This window comes from Prionailurus bengalensis, chromosome A2, assembly GCF_016509475.1.
Source record: "Prionailurus bengalensis isolate Pbe53 chromosome A2, Fcat_Pben_1.1_paternal_pri, whole genome shotgun sequence".
Lineage (NCBI taxonomy): Eukaryota > Metazoa > Chordata > Mammalia > Carnivora > Felidae > Prionailurus > Prionailurus bengalensis.
In genome coordinates, this window is record NC_057348.1 from 24370869 (window position 1) to 24389812 (window position 18944).

The 18944-nt window shown below is 36.4% G+C and overlaps 1 protein-coding gene across 13 annotated transcripts in view; it reads right to left on the bottom strand.

Moving 5' to 3' along the window:
- Window positions 1-18944, bottom strand: part of ERC2 (ELKS/RAB6-interacting/CAST family member 2) — a 923107-nt gene that overhangs the window by 454982 nt on the left and 449181 nt on the right. For 8 of the 13 annotated variants that reach the window (XM_043587674.1, XM_043587670.1, XM_043587677.1 and 5 more), the window contains 2 exons: window positions 10761-10954; window positions 4890-4901 (listed from right to left, as the gene is read on the bottom strand). In XM_043587674.1, the coding sequence (XP_043443609.1) occupies window positions 4890-4901; window positions 10761-10954 (206 nt within the window). The remainder of the gene's footprint in view (window positions 1-4889; window positions 4902-10760; window positions 10955-18944) is intronic. The other 5 variants (XM_043587678.1, XM_043587676.1, XM_043587675.1 and 2 more) reach the window with 1 other exon arrangement.

Genomic DNA, 18944 nt, shown 5'->3' on the forward strand with positions numbered 1-18944 from the left:
CTACTAGGAGACACAGTGCCTAATCCAAGGTAGGATATAACACAGGCCAGGAGAAAGGGTCAGATAAAGCTCAGGAGGTCAAGGCAGGGAGAAACTGCTTCTGCTTCAGGGGCTCAGGGAAGGTTGGACAGGTGATACCTGATAGGGCCATGAAGAGGCAGGATTTTTACAGAAGAAACCAGCCCAAGGAGGGGGAAGAGGTGGAGGGGGAGGGAGGTAAGAATCACAGAGTGAAGAGAGAGGCTGTCTGCACAGCCAACAGGACAGTATTTCCCCAAGGTGTTTCATGTGGTCTATTCTATGAACCCCATATTTGGGAAACTGTGGATCCTACTCAATTGCACGGGAGTCCCTACTGCAGGCCTTCTCAATGATTTTAATGCAATTGAAGAAGTGGCAAAAGATTGCATTTGTAAATCAGAAAGGACCGGCTTTGGGGTGAAAAACCCCAATTTCTTCACTTACTAGCTTGTATTAACTTGAGAAAAATATTTAACTTTTATGAACTCCAGTTTCCTCTTCTCTAACATGAAAGAACAGACAGTCCCAACCTCATACAGTTGCTATAAGTAAACACTACAAAAAAAGTTATTAATTCAGTGCTGGCACTTAATGTCCAATATTGTTACTGCTGCTGTTACTTCTACTTCTGTTATTTCTATTATTATTAATATCAATGTGCATAACGAATATAAAAATGAATATAATATACATCATCATTTCTAACTTTTTTTTTTTAATGTTTATAGAGACACAGAGCACAAGAGGTGGAGGGACAGAGAGAAAAGGAGTCACAGAATCCGCAGCAGGCTCCAGGCTCTGAGTTGTCAGCACAGAGCCCGACGTGGGGCTTGAACTCACGGACTGTGAGATCATGACCTGGTCTGAAGTCGGATGCTTAACTGACTGAGCCACCCAGGCGCCCCGACACATCATCATTTCTTAAGCGATTTGGTCAGTTTTTCATCAGCTATCTTTTTTTACATTTATTTTGAAAGAGAGAGAGAGAAAGAGAGAGCATGAGCAGGGGAGGGGCAGAAAGGGAGAGAGACAATCCCAAGCAGGCTCCATATCCAGCATGGAGCCTGACACAGGGCCCAATTTCATGACCACAAGATGATGACCTGAGCCCATATCAAGAGTCAGACATTCAGCCAATCGAGTTACCCAGGCGTCCCTTCATCAGCTGCTTTTTAGAAATGCCAGGCCAGCATATAGTGCCAGGCCTAGCACACAGTAGGTGCTCACTAGGTATCTGTGGAGAGAATGAGGTAAGAACTAGTGAAGAACAAACTGCAGGACAGCAGGGGATGCTCTAGGCAAGTTGTTTTTCATTATTTCTTTGGGCAACAGACCTCTGAGGTCCGGGAGCAATGACTTCATCCTTTGCTAGAAGAATGAGAGATTGAGAGTGCAGTACTGAGCTCTGGGGAAACATCACAAAGAGTTTATTTTGGTAGAAGTGTTTGAAGTGACTCTGTAACAATGAGCTCACGCCTGCTGCCAGGCGCCAGCCATCAGCTGGAGCCTGCTTGCCAGGGAGATGCACACAGCCTGTCACCAACAGTACCCCCACAGGATATGTGCAGGGGGATCCCAGGAGACCCACTCAAAACACAGCTCCTTCCTCTCCAAGAAGGGATACTGAGGCACAAGCAAGGAAGCAGCTGACCCAAGATCCAAAGCAAACTGGAGGCTGGGAGAGCCCAGGAAAGCTCTGAGTCTTCTGGTTTTACTTGGTTGACTCTCTGGCAGGATTTAGAAGTGAATCCCAAAGGATATTGTTTCTTTTTTTTGGTCAGTTGCTGCATACATTTATCTAGATAATGTCATCTGTCATAAGTCACACACTAATCTCACAAATAGTTCCTAGAAATGAGCAAACTTCAACATAAACTCTCCCCCAGAGTGCAATGCAGAGATCCTGTTAAATCTCTCCAGCTTCCCACTGGTTTGTGTGTAAAGAGATTCTTGACAGAAGTGGGAGTTTTCTGGAGTGAGAATCTGACCAGTTTGGAATATGACATTTGCACTTTACCAAACCAGATACTTATTATCTGTCCACCTGAATTCAAGCAGGACAGTCTGTATAGAGTTTGAAAAGGAAGTGAGGCCATTTTAAATAGTAGTTGGAGGGGAAGATTTCCCATGGTGTCCAGAGCAAAGAAAAAGAGACCCAACAGTGAGTCAAGTTTTCAAACTTCAGATTGGGAGGTAGGAAGGTGCAGGGCAGACTACAAACTTCTATGGTAAGAAAGACCACACATTAAAAAAAAAATGTGAGGGGCGCCTGGGTGGCTTGGTCGGTTAAATGTCCGACTTCGGCTCAGGTCATGATCTCACGGTCCCTGAGTTTGAGCCCCGCGTCGGGCTCTGTGCTGACAGCTCAGAGCCTGGAGCCTGTTTCAGATTCTGTGTCTCCCTCTCTCTCTGCCCCTCCCCTGTTCATGCTCTGTCTCTCTCTGCCTCAAAAAATAAATAAAAAACGTTAAAAAAATGTGATATGTATATACACACATATGTGTATGCATACATACACAAATATATGTATCTCAATTATAAGTCATATAAAGAAAGTACGCTAGCCAGAGGTCCTGTATTCAATTCAATTGTTACATTTCATTTTTTTCCCTTAACTATTTTTTTTTCCTTTTTCAAGCTTTTACTAAATTCCACTTAGTTAAAATAGTGTAATATTAGTTTCAGGTGTAAAATTTAGTGATTCACACTTATATACACTACCCAGTGCTCATTACAGCAAGTGCCCTCCTTAATACCCATCACCCATTTAACCCATCCCTCACCCATTTTCCCTCCAGAATTGTTACATTTCATTTTATTTTAACTGGTAAACTTGGAGTGGTTGGGGAAGGGGGGAGCACAGTTAACTCTGGAAACTTGTCAAAACTCAAGAAAGCTTCCAAGACCTATAGACATTTTTGTTTCCAGGAAAGCAGGGCTGCCCAATTTCTCTTACACTAAAAATATAACAAGAGACTGTTTACAATGATTGCACATTTTCTCCATTGTGTGCTTATGGGGCAAGAGGTTAAATGATATTGAAATGATCTGAATCTTGATTTGCCCATATAGTTCACACAACGGACCTGGCCTGAACATTTTACCAAAACCAATCAACACACTGAGCCCCCTGTAGATAGACCCCTTGTCACCCACAACCTCTCCCAGCCCTAATCCTGCATCTTGTCTTCTGAGAGTCAGAGTTCATGTTCATTCACCATGAATGAGGAAAAAACTAAGTACTACACCATACAGTTCCCGACATATAAGACATAGTAGAATGTCTATGGACAACATCTGAAGACCCTGGCAGGGAACATGAGGTGTGAGAGAAAAAGGGGTTCCTGGTCTCAAGGGCTTCAATATCAACAGGTGCAGATTAGGAGCAGCAGAGCGAAGGCAAAAGGAAAAAGAAAACAAAAAACATACGCAAGGACGAAGGCTAAAAGCTTCATTAAAAGAGCGGATCCAAAACTTGGAGGAAAGGTTTGGATGCCATGTGGCCAAGCTCCTCCTCTCTTTCATTATTAGGTCTCTCTCTGCATATAGGGGCACCAGAAAGTTAATGAACTGTCATTAGCTTTTGGATGAGAGCACTTCTGTAGGACCATGCTTTTAACCTCTGTTTAGATCTCTCGTGAACTCTTGAGAATGGGCTTTGTTCAGTGTGTTGAAGTTCAAGGCAGTTCCTGTGGGACACCCAGTGTGGTATGTGGGAATAGCAGAGATGTGGTTTCATTTTCAAGGTCTATGAGCCACATGGATTGGGAGCAGACAGTGGGACAAAACTGGTGTGTAGGCAGGAGGCCTCATTTTGAAATCACTTGCTGTTAGCATAAATGTATTGGTCTGGTGGCTTAGGTGATAAGCAGTGGACAGAATAAATAGGTGCAGACACTAAATAAAGAGAAGAAAATAGTATCGCTTGCCTCTCAAAAGAACAACCACATTGGCTATCAATTTGAGTCTTTTTCTTCCAAGTTTTGGTAGTTCAAAACATACAGCAAGTACCTTTTGGTAAATTCATTGACTGAAGAAATCAATAGATATTACTGCATATTATTGTAAAGAAAAGCCTTGCTTGACTTAAAGGAGAACAAATTACTGACTTGGACCCCTATCTTAGAGGAATCAAATCTGGGATGTGTTTCTAAAGCAAAACATTCATTTTGCTTCTTAATATTGGGGTGTACATAGTCAACATGGAATCGAGTTTTATATTTGGTTCCATATGCTATGCCCTAGGTAATTAAAGTATGTCTTATGGCTAATAAAAATGAAGTAAAAAAGTCAAAAACCAAAACAATGACAGGAAATAACATGTGTGTACAATATGTTACCAACACACTGATAATTTTCAAAAGTGACTTTTAAAAAAGTATCATAAATCTTTCAAAACATAGTGATTTATTAAGCAAAAAGTCTGAGTGGTTTGCAGTATTAAATTCAGCTTTTGAGTTGCTGTGTCACAGGCAAATCTTTTGTTCTCCTAGGTTAAATTTAGCATCCTGCATTTTGTTTTTTCCACTGCAACATGTTTTATCATCATGCAATCAATTTTCTGAGCTGCTCAGGAGAAACACACTAGGGAGTTTTCACTCTGATTTCTCTTACTGATTGTATAATCCAGAAATCAAATTGTATCAAATAATCCTACAGTGATTTATTTCCATCTTCTTCTTTGCCCTTTCCCACCTATACAGCTTTCTCATAAAAATAAACCATCCCTAGGCATGGGATGAAATGGGAAAAAAAAATGTGGTGGCCAGAGGAAAACCATTTCAGAAATGTGTTTGTTAAACAAGTGCAAGCAATAAATTGAGCTTAGGGGGGGAAAGGCAGTTAGAAGAAAAACTCAAAGTACTGACCTGAGAGTCAAGCTGATTGGAGCAAGGGTGAAAGCAGCAATTTGGAGGATAAGCAGAAAGGAAAAGGGATAGCAAAAGAGAATAAAAGGAAGGAAATGCATTAGTTTTAAACATACAGCCAACAGATGTTATATTAGCAGGTTTTATAACCAAATGAAGGACAATAAAGCAACTTTTATCTGATATTACCTCAAAAAGCCCTGGGCACACACTGTAAGCTATTCTATTAAATATTATACATAAGAAACCAGTACCTGCTCTCATATGCATAATCACTGTAAGCACTGATGTGAACCAGAGGTGTACTCCAGCAACCCCAAGAGCTGGAATTTGCCCTTTTCTGGTGGTTTATTCATTGGGAAAGTTCCTATCTATGTGCATATAAAATTCTTTTATTTTATAAACTTAAATGGAGGTTACTAAGGTATTAGAGCTGGTGGTAAGGACTGATGTCAGAAAAGATTTGATTTGAACCAGTAACCATCTTATAAGATATTCTTCCTTCCTCCTTGAAAGACAAAAGGGGCTGGGCAATTTGGCTTTCTGTTCAAAGATTTCCATTTTCGATGCTCACAAAGCACGGCACCTAGCAATGATCAAAGACACTGCGAGAAGGGCTTCAGGTGAGGTGTTGTCCTCCTATCAGCCTCCCAAAAAAGGACAGAGCAACTTCCAAAGCTGAGAGTAATTTTTTTCAGTTGTGAAAATGACGATCATACTTCATCACTGAAAATATCCAGATGCGTGATAACTTATTTGTACAAAAATATTTAACATGCCCTTCTAATAAGTCAAAACAATAAAGTCCCAGATCAAGCAAAAATTAAAAGAAAAAAAAAAGTCATGATCTTCTTCAGGCTACTACAGGAGCATATAGTGGACATTCATTTTGTTAACCTATATAATGCTCTTTGTAAAAAACAAAGTGGATATACAAACAGGTTACCAGCTATCTATCAATGGGACTCCCACCATTCCATACTATTAAGAAGTAATTTTAAGCATTTCACAGAGAAAGGAAAAATAAATCATCTGGAGAAAGCTTAAATAAGAACATTTCAAATGAAAACAATGTTGACCATGATGATAAAACTCAAAAAGAAAATTCAAGATTAAACACATGGTGAAAGCATTGATTCAATAATCCCTCATATTTGAAATCCCTTTGCAGAGTGTTTCATGATCATGAACACACAACTGATCAAAAATAAGTTAGATCAGGCCATGATCAGAGTGGGGACACTGGCCCCAGCTGTTCCTTCAAATCCTTCTTGATCAGAGAGGTATATCAAACTATGATCCATAGCCAAGCTTTAGAGAATCCTAAATTGAAACAGTAAGCAAACATTTAAGATTAGTTGCCTTTTCCAAGGGTTCCTAGTTTTCATCAAATTCTCAAAGGCATCCATAATATACATTACCTTTTCCCAAGGGTTGCTAGGGATGGTGCAAAACCATCAGCCACTTGTTTCATTGAAAGGTCTTTAAACACTTTAACAAACATAAATAGAAATCTCTCAGAAAGAAGAGTTTATATCAAAACAAACAGAACTAGTATCAGGTTTCTCTGACATATCATGAGGCTTCTAGAACACAGTATCATCATTTTTTTTTTTTTAAGTAAAGCTTCAGTCTACATTTTGTAAAACCTGTTAGGAAAGGCATCAGAGAAATTATGTCAACACATTATTGAACAAATTCAGAAGGAAAAATCATAGTCTGTTTCTCAACCTTAGATAAGGTGCTTTTAGGCATCTGAAATGATTTCTCAAATGTCTGAATGTCTGATGACATTATGTCTTGATCCAGTTAATTAAGTGCTACCTCTTTTCTATTCCAATGTTATTATGTCTTAGGAGTAGAACACTGAAGGACCCACTCTCCTCTCCACAGTGGGGAGGGATGCGATTGAGGGCTTGATTTGGGAATTCCCTGTCTTCTAGACATATACCAACAACCCCCCTTAACATATTTAAGATAATTACATGAAAGGTTACCTGACCAATTCCTTCCCATGGGTGAGATGTCAGAAATCCAGTAGCAGCTGGACTTGTTTGACAAGAGCTCTATTAACCTCTCTCTTTTCCCTAAGGCAGAATTAATTCTGAAACTCTAAATTAAACTCAGAGCCCTTGATGGGCACTGACACAGAAAGACCACATATTTCACTTCCTCTAATGTTTAATTGCCTATCTGATCATATAGCATACGTGGTATCTAGCACTGGTGATCAGATAAAGACTTCGACCTGATTTGGACCAACCCTCAGAGATATGCTCAAAGTCCTTCACCCATGGGTGTCAAACTTCCCCAGAGTCCCCTGCTGTCCAAGGCAGAAGCTCCCTGCTGAGCCATCAGCACCAAGTGCAAGACTTTATAAGAAAGACTGCACATGGGGATCACACTGTCCAATATGCATTTTGAAAAGCAAAATTTTCAATGGCTGATGAAAACCATCATTCATGTAGAATTTAAGAGGTAAATGCATCCATGTAAGGGCCAGGCAGATGCTATTTTGAATATATACATTGTGGAGAAAATAAAAAATGGGAAGATTATCAGAGTAGAAAACAAACAAGAATTGCCCTCTAAGAGAGAAGTAGGCCAGTGTCCGTGTCATTTGAGTTATATTATTACTAACCCTGAACCTTTTGTTGCACATGACTGAAGTTCTGGAATATTTTAACACTTGCTGCCTTTAAAAAGAAGTCTTTTCACTCTGGTAGGTCACATTACAGACCAGAGACCACAAATTTATTTCAAGTTCAATTTTTTGGTTTTCAAAATCACAAACTTAATTGCAAACACTCCTCCATGACTCCAAAATGGAGATATATGTCACATTGCTAAGAAATCTTTAGTTCCCAACATTATGAGGTAGGAATTTTGTAGTTTAAGCCAGAAAATGGAGACACTGCCCAATTTCAAAAGGGCTGCCTGACAAACGAGGAAGATGTTTTGGTCAGAATACACATGTAGCTCAGCAGATAACACTTCAGAAAGGCAGGCCAAGGCTGAGCTCTCCTTTTCCCAAGAAACTTTCCCTCTTGCTCTCTACCCCCACCTCCTTTGGGGCCTGGGTTGGGGCTGGAGCTCAGACATTTCCCAGACTATGTTCTGCTGCTGGACCCAAGATACAGGCAGGCAGAGAACTGGGACAGACTCAAGTCCCACCACACGTTTAATGAATTACAGTGCTTGGGAGGCATCAGCTTTAAGGAAAGGCAAAGATAGAGATAAAGAAAATGTGCAGAAAGTACATAAAGATAAATGCCTATAAAATCACTGTTGTTTTAATGCATTCCATATTGAGGATATTAAAATGTGAATATTTTTGATGATTTAATGGCACTAGTGTCCAGCTAAGACCTGTTTGTCCAACTAAGACTATGCTATTTTTATGCAAATATTTATAGTAGCTGATCCTGATTTTTCAGTTACAGTTCTAGGGAGCTGGGTTAGTACAGAAAAATGCCTTCAAAATGTGGAGCCCATCACTTGCTTCCATGAAAGCTAATAAAGATGAGACAGATCTCCTGTGGCCCAGCAGCGATGCCTCTCTGCCAGTTATGTGACTATTTAGTGCTACTGGACTAACTTCTTCCTTCCAGCTCCCTGGTAGATTGGATTGTTCTCAGTCACTCACCTGTCAGACCTGGGTTCAAATTTCAACTTTCATTCTTATAAACTCTGAAATTTTAGAAAGTTACTTAATCTGTATAAGTCATAGTTTTCTCATCTATAAAATGAAGATAATGATACTTTCTGTGTTGTAAGATTAAATGGTATAAAGTATTGCAGGTCAAGTGCCTAGGAAAGTGCCTGATATACATTGTGAGCATAAAATATACATATTATTATTATTATTACTATTATTATTATTATCATCTAGGGGATAGATAATATTATAAACATTATCTAGGGAATAGATAATATTACACCTTTCAAAGACTCACAGATTCTCAGAATAATAAGACTAGGAGTCAGGAAACATACATTACAGTTTTGCCTTTTTCTGACCACAGGACCAATCTCCAGAAGGTAATTCAACCTTACAGGGTTTCAGTTTCCTCACCAATAAAAGAGATGTGATCATAACTTCCCTGTGACTTTACATTAGCTTTTTAAGGAAAGTTTTGGTCCTAATGTATAATTCCAAGGTAGCCATGTAGACACATCTAAAATTAACAGTGATGGGGTGCCTGGGTGGCTCAGTCAGTTAAGCATCTGACTTTGGCTCAGGCCATGATCTTGCAGCTCATGAGTTCAAGCCCCACATAGGGCTCTGTGCTGACAGCTCAGAGCCTGAAACCTGCTTTGGATTCTGTGTCTCCCCCTCTCTCTGCCCCTCCCCTGCTCGCTCGCTCGCTCTCTCTCTGTCAAAAATAAATAAACATTTTTAAAAAATTAATTAATAATAAATTAAATTAAATTAAATTAAATTAAATTAAATTAAATTAAATTAAAAAGTGTTTTTAGGAACCAATAGACTGAGAGAACATTCCCATATCTCAAAATTAAAATTAAGCCCTTAAGGATTTTAATTTGTATGCTTAGTCAGGAAAAGAAATTCTTGATTTAATCGCTAAAATTGGTCACACTATATAAAATTCTGATTATCATCGAACTAATACTAAGATTTTAAATGAAATACTAATTGACTTGGAATCTGAATACATTAAATTCTATGTTTGAAAATGTTGAAAATTTGAGAATTAACCTATCCATTTAATACATGGCCACTTAACCTTGAGTATTTACTTGTTTTAGCATTCAACTATTCTAATAATAGAACTGTTGCACCAGGACCTGGCACCTGAAAAGTATGATATATTTTAAGAGATTGTTAGAGGTTCATTTCTAACAAGATTTAAGGTGCACAGCTGGCACGAAGCAGAGGCAAAATTTGAACCCAGGTCTTTTTGTCAGTACAGCCCGTGAGCTTTCCACAAGGCCATAGGGAGCTATTCTGCACGTCTTGACGTCCTTTCAGGCCTCACAAGTGTCTTGATCAGAGCTGGCAAACATTCACTGATTTATTTAAAATTTGTTGATCTCTTCCATATGGACTGAATCTAGGAAAGACAAATTCTGCCTTATTGCTGAACCAGTAAGAAATCCTCAGAGGTAATGGAGTTACGTAAGATTATTCAGAAATTCTTTCCTTATATAAAATATAGGAAAAAGCACTGATAGAAAGCTTATTTTTAGAGTCTATCCTATACCTAAATACAATATGGATATGATTTATCTGAAAATCTAAATGTTCTGGAATCCTGATACAACCGTCTTTGTTTTTAGACAGAATCTGCTATCAGGTAGACCTGCCTTAGATCCTATTAAACCATGTTTATTTAACAAATGCTATAAGGTCCTCTTACAAGATACATCCCAAGATGAGTGTGTTGTGGTGTGCCAAAAGACATCCAAAGGATGCAAGCTCCTTTCCCTTTCTCCTATCTTGAATGAATTTCCAAATATATTCTTCCATATTCTTTGCCTGAAACAAACCTAAACCACAAATGCTTGTCTTTTATGGGAAAACAGCAACAACAACCACTACTAAGGTTTCAAGTAGTCATAGACTCAATTTTTCACACACTTTGCTGTCCCAAATGTGAAATCAGGGACATCACTCAAGAAACTTGGCCATTTCTTTCTTAAACACTTAAGAAGTACATAAGTGCTCAAAAGATAAGCCAGTTGGTTTCTTGAATGTTCTAGAGAAACACATCATCCCTAATAGGCCCCATTCTTTGTTTCCAACTTGAAATAGGAATGCACATTCCAAATCCCCCACCACCTGCAATGGGCAACTTAAGCCCATGTTCACTCATTGCTGACAATTCATAACATGACTGCAGAACTTACCTCTCAAGTTCTGCAATTTTCTTGTCCTTGTCATTCTTTTCATTCTCCACCTCCTTGAGGATCTCCAGCAACCGGTCGACTTCCGCTTGGGCCTTGCCACACTCATCACGGTAGTAAGATGCCTCTTTATCAAGTTGTTTTATCCGGTCTGCAAACTCAGGGTTCATCCTGGAGTCATCTTCAATATTATGAGCCTTCAACATTATATTTTTAAAGAATGTAGTTAAGACAACAATTTAGAACAATAGGTAGTGCAGTCACCAATGGCCCAGAAATTATCTTTGGAGAAAAAATAATAACCATCAAGAATTATGGGTATACTGTCAGTTAAAAGGCAAAATGGAAAATCCTACATTTCAGCTTCCTTGGAACAATGCTGATTTTAAATTATATTACAGTTTCACAGGGAAGTTTCTTTTATTGTTAATATTTTGTTGCATTAAATGTTACTACTTTTGGGGTATTTTTCCCCCACCAAAAAATGGGGGATGGTTGGGAATAGAGACTGTGACATCTTTATTCCTGATGCTTTGGCAAGCAGAACGAAGACAATTCGACTCTTCATAGTTAAGGAAGAGATTCATACCAACAGCTTCCTTTTCCAGTAGAGAAACTGAGATAAAACAATATTAAATTATTTTTCCAAGAACCAGCAAGGGTATATGTAAAGTCCGGTAACATGTAAGAGACTGGTTGACTATTCATTGAACACTTCATCCCACTGAGAGATTTCAGCAGAAGATGTAGGTTGAAAGACAGACTTGCAAGTGAGGAAGGGCTTTCCAGCTAACAGTCATACCCATAAATTCTTGTTCTCTTGATGAAATTTAACCTTAACCAGGAGGAGGATGAGCTAATTCATGAACAAGCACACAGACAAGAATCTGCAAACACATGCATGGGTGGGTGGCAGCTTCACACACAAGAACATACACAGGCAACAACACAGCAACAACACTGCAGAATAATTTGCAGCCAAAGTATTTGTGGTTTTGTGTGTCTGAAAGTGTGTTATGGCTTTTTTTTTTCCCAAAATAAACTTTTGGCTGAAATATTCTCAGACAGATGGAAAGAACACTGCACTGCAATGTTTTGCCTACCCCTTGTTTCCCATTATTCCTAATTGACTTCTTCAAAGAGTAGGCAGGGAAAGAACAAGTAGTTTAACAACAGTGCACATTCAACAGAGAAAGTTCTGAGAAGTCATATATGTATGTATCTCCAAAATCCATGTGTGAAATAATACAATGTTAACAATTTATTAGGACTTAAGTTGTTCTGCTGTCTTGCTATGTAGAACAGATGTTCATTGTGTTTTTATAACTTTTTTTTTTTTTTAATTTCAGGGAAAAAACAAGGCAAGCAAGCTATAGCTACTGTGGGGTTAAATGAATCATGCATGGTTAGAAAAATTAACACTAATACTGCTATTACAAGGTTGACAGTTTTTTGCAATGATTTAGTTGAAATAAATTAAAAAATTAGTATAAAAAGAAATTTCTTATTTATGACAAAATCATTTTTAGAATAATATTCTTGCATGTAACATATTATTTAAGCATGAGGATAGGAAAAAATAATTTGCTTTCATGTTCTTTAATCTAAGATTTCCTTACTCAACACATAAACTCAACTATGCAAAAGAACTTGGAAAAATTTATCAGTTCAACATACTACTATCAGGTACTGGTTTATTCCCTTTTACCAATGCTTCTCAGAAAACATTTATTTTTGTTTACTTAGTATATGCATTAGGTTTTATTCTAATAGATTACTGAGCTTTTTCAGTATAATTTAAATAATCTGAAAGAGAATCCTGAGCTAATATGCCTTTAGAAGTTTATTCACCTAACAATTTTATTTTAAATTGAAGTAATGAATATTTAAATTTGTTAATCTCCACTTTTAAAATACAGAGTAGACACTCTATTTTAAAAGAAAATAACTGTTCCATATACCTACTTCTATTTGTGATAACAATCAACTCATTTCTCTTGTATCAGAAAAGCACTTAAAATATAAAATTTTAAAAACTGCTAAGAAAAAGAAAACAAAATATTCATGTTAATTCTCTTCCACTTTTATGCTATGTTACCATTATTTTATGGCAGCTAGAAAGCTTCTCATGACATTTTTCTCAAACTACCCAACCAATAATATTAAGATCTTTAAAAAAGGACTCATGAACTGAGTAATAAGAAGCTAGAACATAAGAAATTTTAAATAGGTTTTGATTGTGTGTTTCTGATTTAGGATTCCCTCTTGACTCTAATTTAAAGATTCGCAAAGAGCTAGCAGTTCAGTTAGCCACTGTGCTTTATTTTGGTTGTTTTTATTCTTCTGATTATTATTATCATTACTTTTAATAAATGGGTACAGGATTACTAGTTGCAAGACCTAGATTCTAAATTTAGCCCTGTGTCTTATGACTACTATGGACAAAGGGGTTAGCCTCTCCAAGGACAGCAAAAACTACCAAATAACAAACATAGGGAAGGTATTATTCATTTGTATTCTTATTATGAGTATTACTTTATGATATGCATCCCATTGGTACGGCTTGTTATACAGCTAAGTTCATGGGTTTATTTAGTTTTTCTTCCAGATACTACATACACCTTAGAGAAGCCTCCTGCTAGGCTTACAGAAAAAGCAGTCTGCTGGTGGATGGGTATCTGACCACATTCCTTCTTTTAGCTCTGTGAAGAGAAGATAATCTAAGGCCAGCTTTCGACACCAGGTGAAATTAGGTAGGTTGGTATTCTTTTCAACCCAACAAATGAATACTGTTAAAGGATTCATGGGATGTTTCGAAGTACAGAAAGCCTAGCAAAAGACATACCTCAATCTAGACCACTGTTGGCCTCAAGTGATACTAAAATTAGATCATGTTATTAAAAGAGATCATAGTCAAGTTTACAGTTAGCCTGGTATCTGTTAGATAATACTTATGGGTGCCAGTAATTCTTCTTTTTAAAAGGAATGGGCAACTGCAAGAATACCTTTGAGTTAAATACATCTCCGTATCAATGATACGTGCCAGGATTTTTGGAAGGGTAATTAAATAAAGGTGTAAATAGATACCCTATAAAAAATTTTTGTAAGTCAATAGAAAGCATTAAGAAAGAGTTGTATAGAGATGGGCAAGTAACAATTGCTTCTGGGTCATCATTAGTGTCCATGAAAAGATTCAAGGGATGAGTTTCACATGACTGACAGCTGGTAAGCCCCCTATCCAACCTGAGTAGTGGAGGCAAAAGTCTCCACAGAATTCATAAAAGATATTGTAGGTAGCCACCTCCATTCGGCTTGAATCATAACTTTTCAGAGGATGGGATAAAGTTGTTAACCAGCATTACATGAGTGTGTTATATTGTGATCTATGGACTTGAGGGTTATACTACATATACTAAAGAAACACAGGAGGAGATTGAGCTTATAAAGCTATGCTTCCATCCAAGTTATAAGGCCAGAGCCTCCTCTAAAAATGAAGTGAAGGAAGCACTTTATTTACATTTAGCAATACTCTTGCCTTTTCAAATTATAACATGGGTTCTTTAACCTAGAATGGCTGGTTACTTCAGACACTGAAGACAAAAATAATAAATATATTTGAGTAATGATTATCTGAACAAATTCCTAGCATGGCATTCTGGCCCATTCAAGGTTTAAAGTAAAAATACACAGTAATTCTTTCTCCTTATGGATGCGTTGATTTCAAATTAGTGCTCCCTAAAGGTCAAGAAGTGATTGCCCATTGCATTCTACTAAGGCACATCAACTTTGTCCCCTATCTGTATTAGTGGGGAATCTAGCTCTTGAAAATACAGATTGGTGGGGATTTAATGGTTTTAGAAGTTACTTATTATCATAGATATAGGTAAGAATATCATCGCTTTCAAAGATATTCACCAGTCATTAAAACCAAAAAAATATCAATAAGCATTCTTTTTTTAATGTAGAGATTTAATTTTGCTGATTAAAACCAGTTGGTTTAAAGGCAAATCTAGATATCTGGTTCTGCCTCAAAATATTTCTGGTAACTTTGACAGCAACTCTCAAGCATCTCAGAAACACAGAAATTGGGGAAAGAATATTTCAGAAATGTCTGTATTACGTATTGGATCAGTAAGTTTTGAGGATCCCCCAATTATGTTTCCTATATTTCCACATGTAAGGAAATTTCCCCACAAGTGGGAAAAATCAAAACAAACTTGGGAGCTTCAATGATGTGGGCAAGCCTTGGAATTTTGATGTAAAATGACTTTGAAAGCCTGATTCAAGCACAAAAGAGAAATCTGGTCATGACTTAGGACAAGTAGTACATAACAATACCTAGTGGCTATTTTAATTATAGAATTTAGAACTATTTTAGGAAATAAGGCAAAGTTTCAAGTTAATGTTATTTATATTTAAATTAAAGAGCAAAAAGTGGCTTAAGGCAAACCGGAGAGTGATATCATCAATATGAAAAATCGCAAGTTTATTACTACTTCTCTTATAAAGGTTAGACATTGATTATATTCAGTAAAACTCCAGTTCATCATTCTAAGTGCTTAAAAGGAAAACATTAACTTTGGCCCAGAAACCTGCTATGAAAATTGGGCAGGGAATATTCAATTATAATATTATATAGCATTCTCTCTTTGAAATAGGGCCTAACAATTTAAAAAAATTATTTCTTTCAAAATAAACAAATGATTAGTCGTGATCGTAAAGTATAAGCAGAACACTAACTAATGAGTCTGATAGTTTTTCTTCTCTGATGCTTATGAGTTTTAGCAATAATTTGCTAAATTTATGCACAGTGAAAATATGATTCCTGATTGCAGCACTTTGGGGGTTTGGTGTCTGTTAACAGCACTTTAAAATTCCTTTCCTATCTGAACAGCAGAACAGGGTATATAAACTACTTTAAACATTACATTTGATTTCAATATTCTAAAAAAAGTTCCATTCTTCACATCTTTATGAACAAAATATTACGTTTTTAAAAAAAATTTTTTTAAGTTTATTTTTGAGAGAGAGAGACAGAGTGTGAGGGGCAGAGAAGAAGTGAGACAGAATCTGAAACAGGCTCTAGACTCTGAGCTGTCAGCACAGAGCCTGACATGGAGCTTGAACTCACAGACCCTGAGATCATGACCTAAGCCGAAGTTGGTCACTTAACCAACTGAGCCTCCCAGGTGCCCATTTTTTTTAAATATCACTTTTTTTTTTAAATTTTTTTTCAACGTTTTTATTTCATTTTTGGGACAGAGAGAGACAGAGCATGAACGGGGGAGGGGCAGAGAGAGAGGGAGACACAGAATTGGAAGCAGGCTCCAGGCTCGGAGCCATCAGCCCAGAGCCTGACGCGGGGCTCGAACTCACGGACCATGAGATCGTGACCTGGCTGAAGTCGGACGCTTAACTGACTGCGCCACCCAGGAGCCCCAAAAATATCACTTTTTAAAATAAAGTTTGTATGATTAAAGAACTAGAACATATTATAAAATTTACATTTTATTTAAATCCAATTAATACAAAATATAAAAGCTGAGCCTCAATACTTTATTAAAAATCTAACAATGATATGTCTTTGAATCTTATACTACTTATTTCTAAAGGAAATTCTTCTTTTATAATTCTAGCTAAGTACATCTGAAATACTCACATTTTTCATTTTATAACAACTATTCTAAAATCTAACATTTTTCACAGATGGAACACATAAGCTGTTATAAATAAATAAATGTTCAAAATAATTTTTCTTATGTCACACATATACAAATAAAAAGAATCATCTGTATGCTTAACACTTTTTAAGACCATTCAAACAAAAATACAATTATAATGTAATCCCTTCTAACTATGAAATGTCCTAAAATTAGCAAAATAGAGAACTGAAGTTCTCTGGATGTTCTTAAATAAAACATGTGACCTCAAATCTTCAGTGTTATTGCACATATTACTTGAGTTCTTTAGACACTGAAAGCCTAGAGCAAGTATGAGGTGTTTGTGTGGGTCCATGTGTTAGTACATGCTGTGTGCATGCCATGAATTGTCTCTTAAATAGTTGTAGTTTTCCACTGTGTTGGGGGACTAGTCTATGAGTGAATCAAATAATTTTCATAAATAGGCAAAAAAATTGCAAAAATAAACCACTGTACTTAAAAGTGACTGTGAAAGCATTTATAATTCAGTCCACCATGTTCTTGGGATTGCACAGTCCTATAAATCAAGAAGACCTAACTGAACATTAACAAGATTTTTTTCTCTCTCTAGACTGGAAAAATGCTTGGTCTTTTTCTTGTAAACCAGTGCATAAAATGTGAGCCCTGCAAAAGATGCGTTTGCAGAAGAGACAGGATTTCAGTGGATAGTGACCAGGCAAGGGGAAAAATTCACAGGTGTGGAGGTACATCAGAGGGGTCTCAAGTGGGCCCTGGCCAGTCACAAAGTTGCCCCCAGGGCCTCCAAATCAGTCATTTGCCTTGCAGCAACAAGGATATTGTACAATGCACTAAGCTGAGGACCCAGAAGCTCTAAAGTTTTATTAAAAATTTATGAGATCTCTGGATACCATCTCTGGGCATAATAACTACTAGAGTTACAGCAAAGAAGGTATTTGAGACTGATTAAAAAAAAAAACATATTATTTGCTGGAGTTAAGAACTAAGGGAAGAAAAAGAATTCAACTGAAGATAGCCTGCACAGTGTTTATAATGACAAGACAAAACTCCTCCGGGAGTAGAGACTGATAGTTAAGCTGCAGAAAGGTTATTATTATAATAATAAGGATACAAAGATAAAATTTTAGATTCCTACGAAATGGCATTACAGCATCACTTAGTATTACATGGGTGACTAAAGTAAAAGTTAAAGAGTTTCAAAAGTAGGTTTACTTCTACTCTAGGAGAAAATGTTCCCAGGAAGACTTTAAAGCTAAATCTTTATTTATTCTGATTTAGTTTAGATTAATGGGCATAGAAGTGACTATAAGATGATCTTATTTAACAAAAATAATTAAGTTATAATTCACCAAAATGTATAGGGAGGCCTGATTCAAAATAAACATACAATAATAAAAGAAATTTCCTAGGTATCAATAACTGGTTAGAAAATAAAAGGAATAATACAGCATTCCCCCAAAATTCACCTAACATAAATTTTTAGTAACTTAACAATTATATATATAGTACTGCTTAGGATCTTTAAAAGAAACTATCACAAGCCTATAATAGAAAAATGTCAAACCTTTACTGTAAAAGATCTCTGAAATAAGCAAAAGTTGTATCAAGTTCATGAACTGGAAGAAATAATATTGGAAAGATATCATTCTAAAATTATTTTATAGGTTGAGTATAATTCAAATAAAAATTAACAAATTAGTTGACAAGGGTGATCCTGAAATTTACTTGGAATAATAGAAAATTAAAGGTTAATAATACTAAAACAAACCAAAATGAAAAGTAGAAACAAACTAGGGTGGAATTTATTTCACTAGATATTTCGAAAATATTATAAAGCAACAATAATTAAAATTCTGACTCAACAAGCAACAGACATTGATAAAACCAAATGGAAGCTCAGAAACTAAGACACTCATCCAAATAAGACATACAATGAACAGTATCAAGATCAGTGGATAAAGAATTATTTGATAAATGGTACTGGGATAATTAGATAATCATTCAAATCATTTAAAAAATATATACGTGAAAACTTCACCTTTCAAAATGAATCAAAATAAACTAAAGGGGTTAAATTGATATGAAAGGTAACATTAAAAAAATTTTAAATGTAGGTGTCTATTCTTGAAATCCAATAATGACTTCTAAGCATAAAGGAAATGAGAAAATCATACAGGGAAACACAAGCCAAGAAACCTAAAAATAGTTTTACTTATTTAAAAAATACTTCAATGAAATTTTATCACAAATCTGGCAAAGATTCTATATAAAGCAAAGAATGCCTCATACAAACCAATGAATGAAATGATAAGCTCAAAAACAAGTGCTTATGTGACTTAAAGAAACAATTAAGAGAAGAAAAATACCAACAGCTAATAAAGTTATTAAAAACCTCAACCACTCTAGTAATAAAAGAAAATAAAGTTAAAATAAGAAAAAAAATTCCATCTACACATTTGTCCAAGTTATGTAAAATAGCAGTTTTCCATGTTGGTTGGGTGTGGCAGAA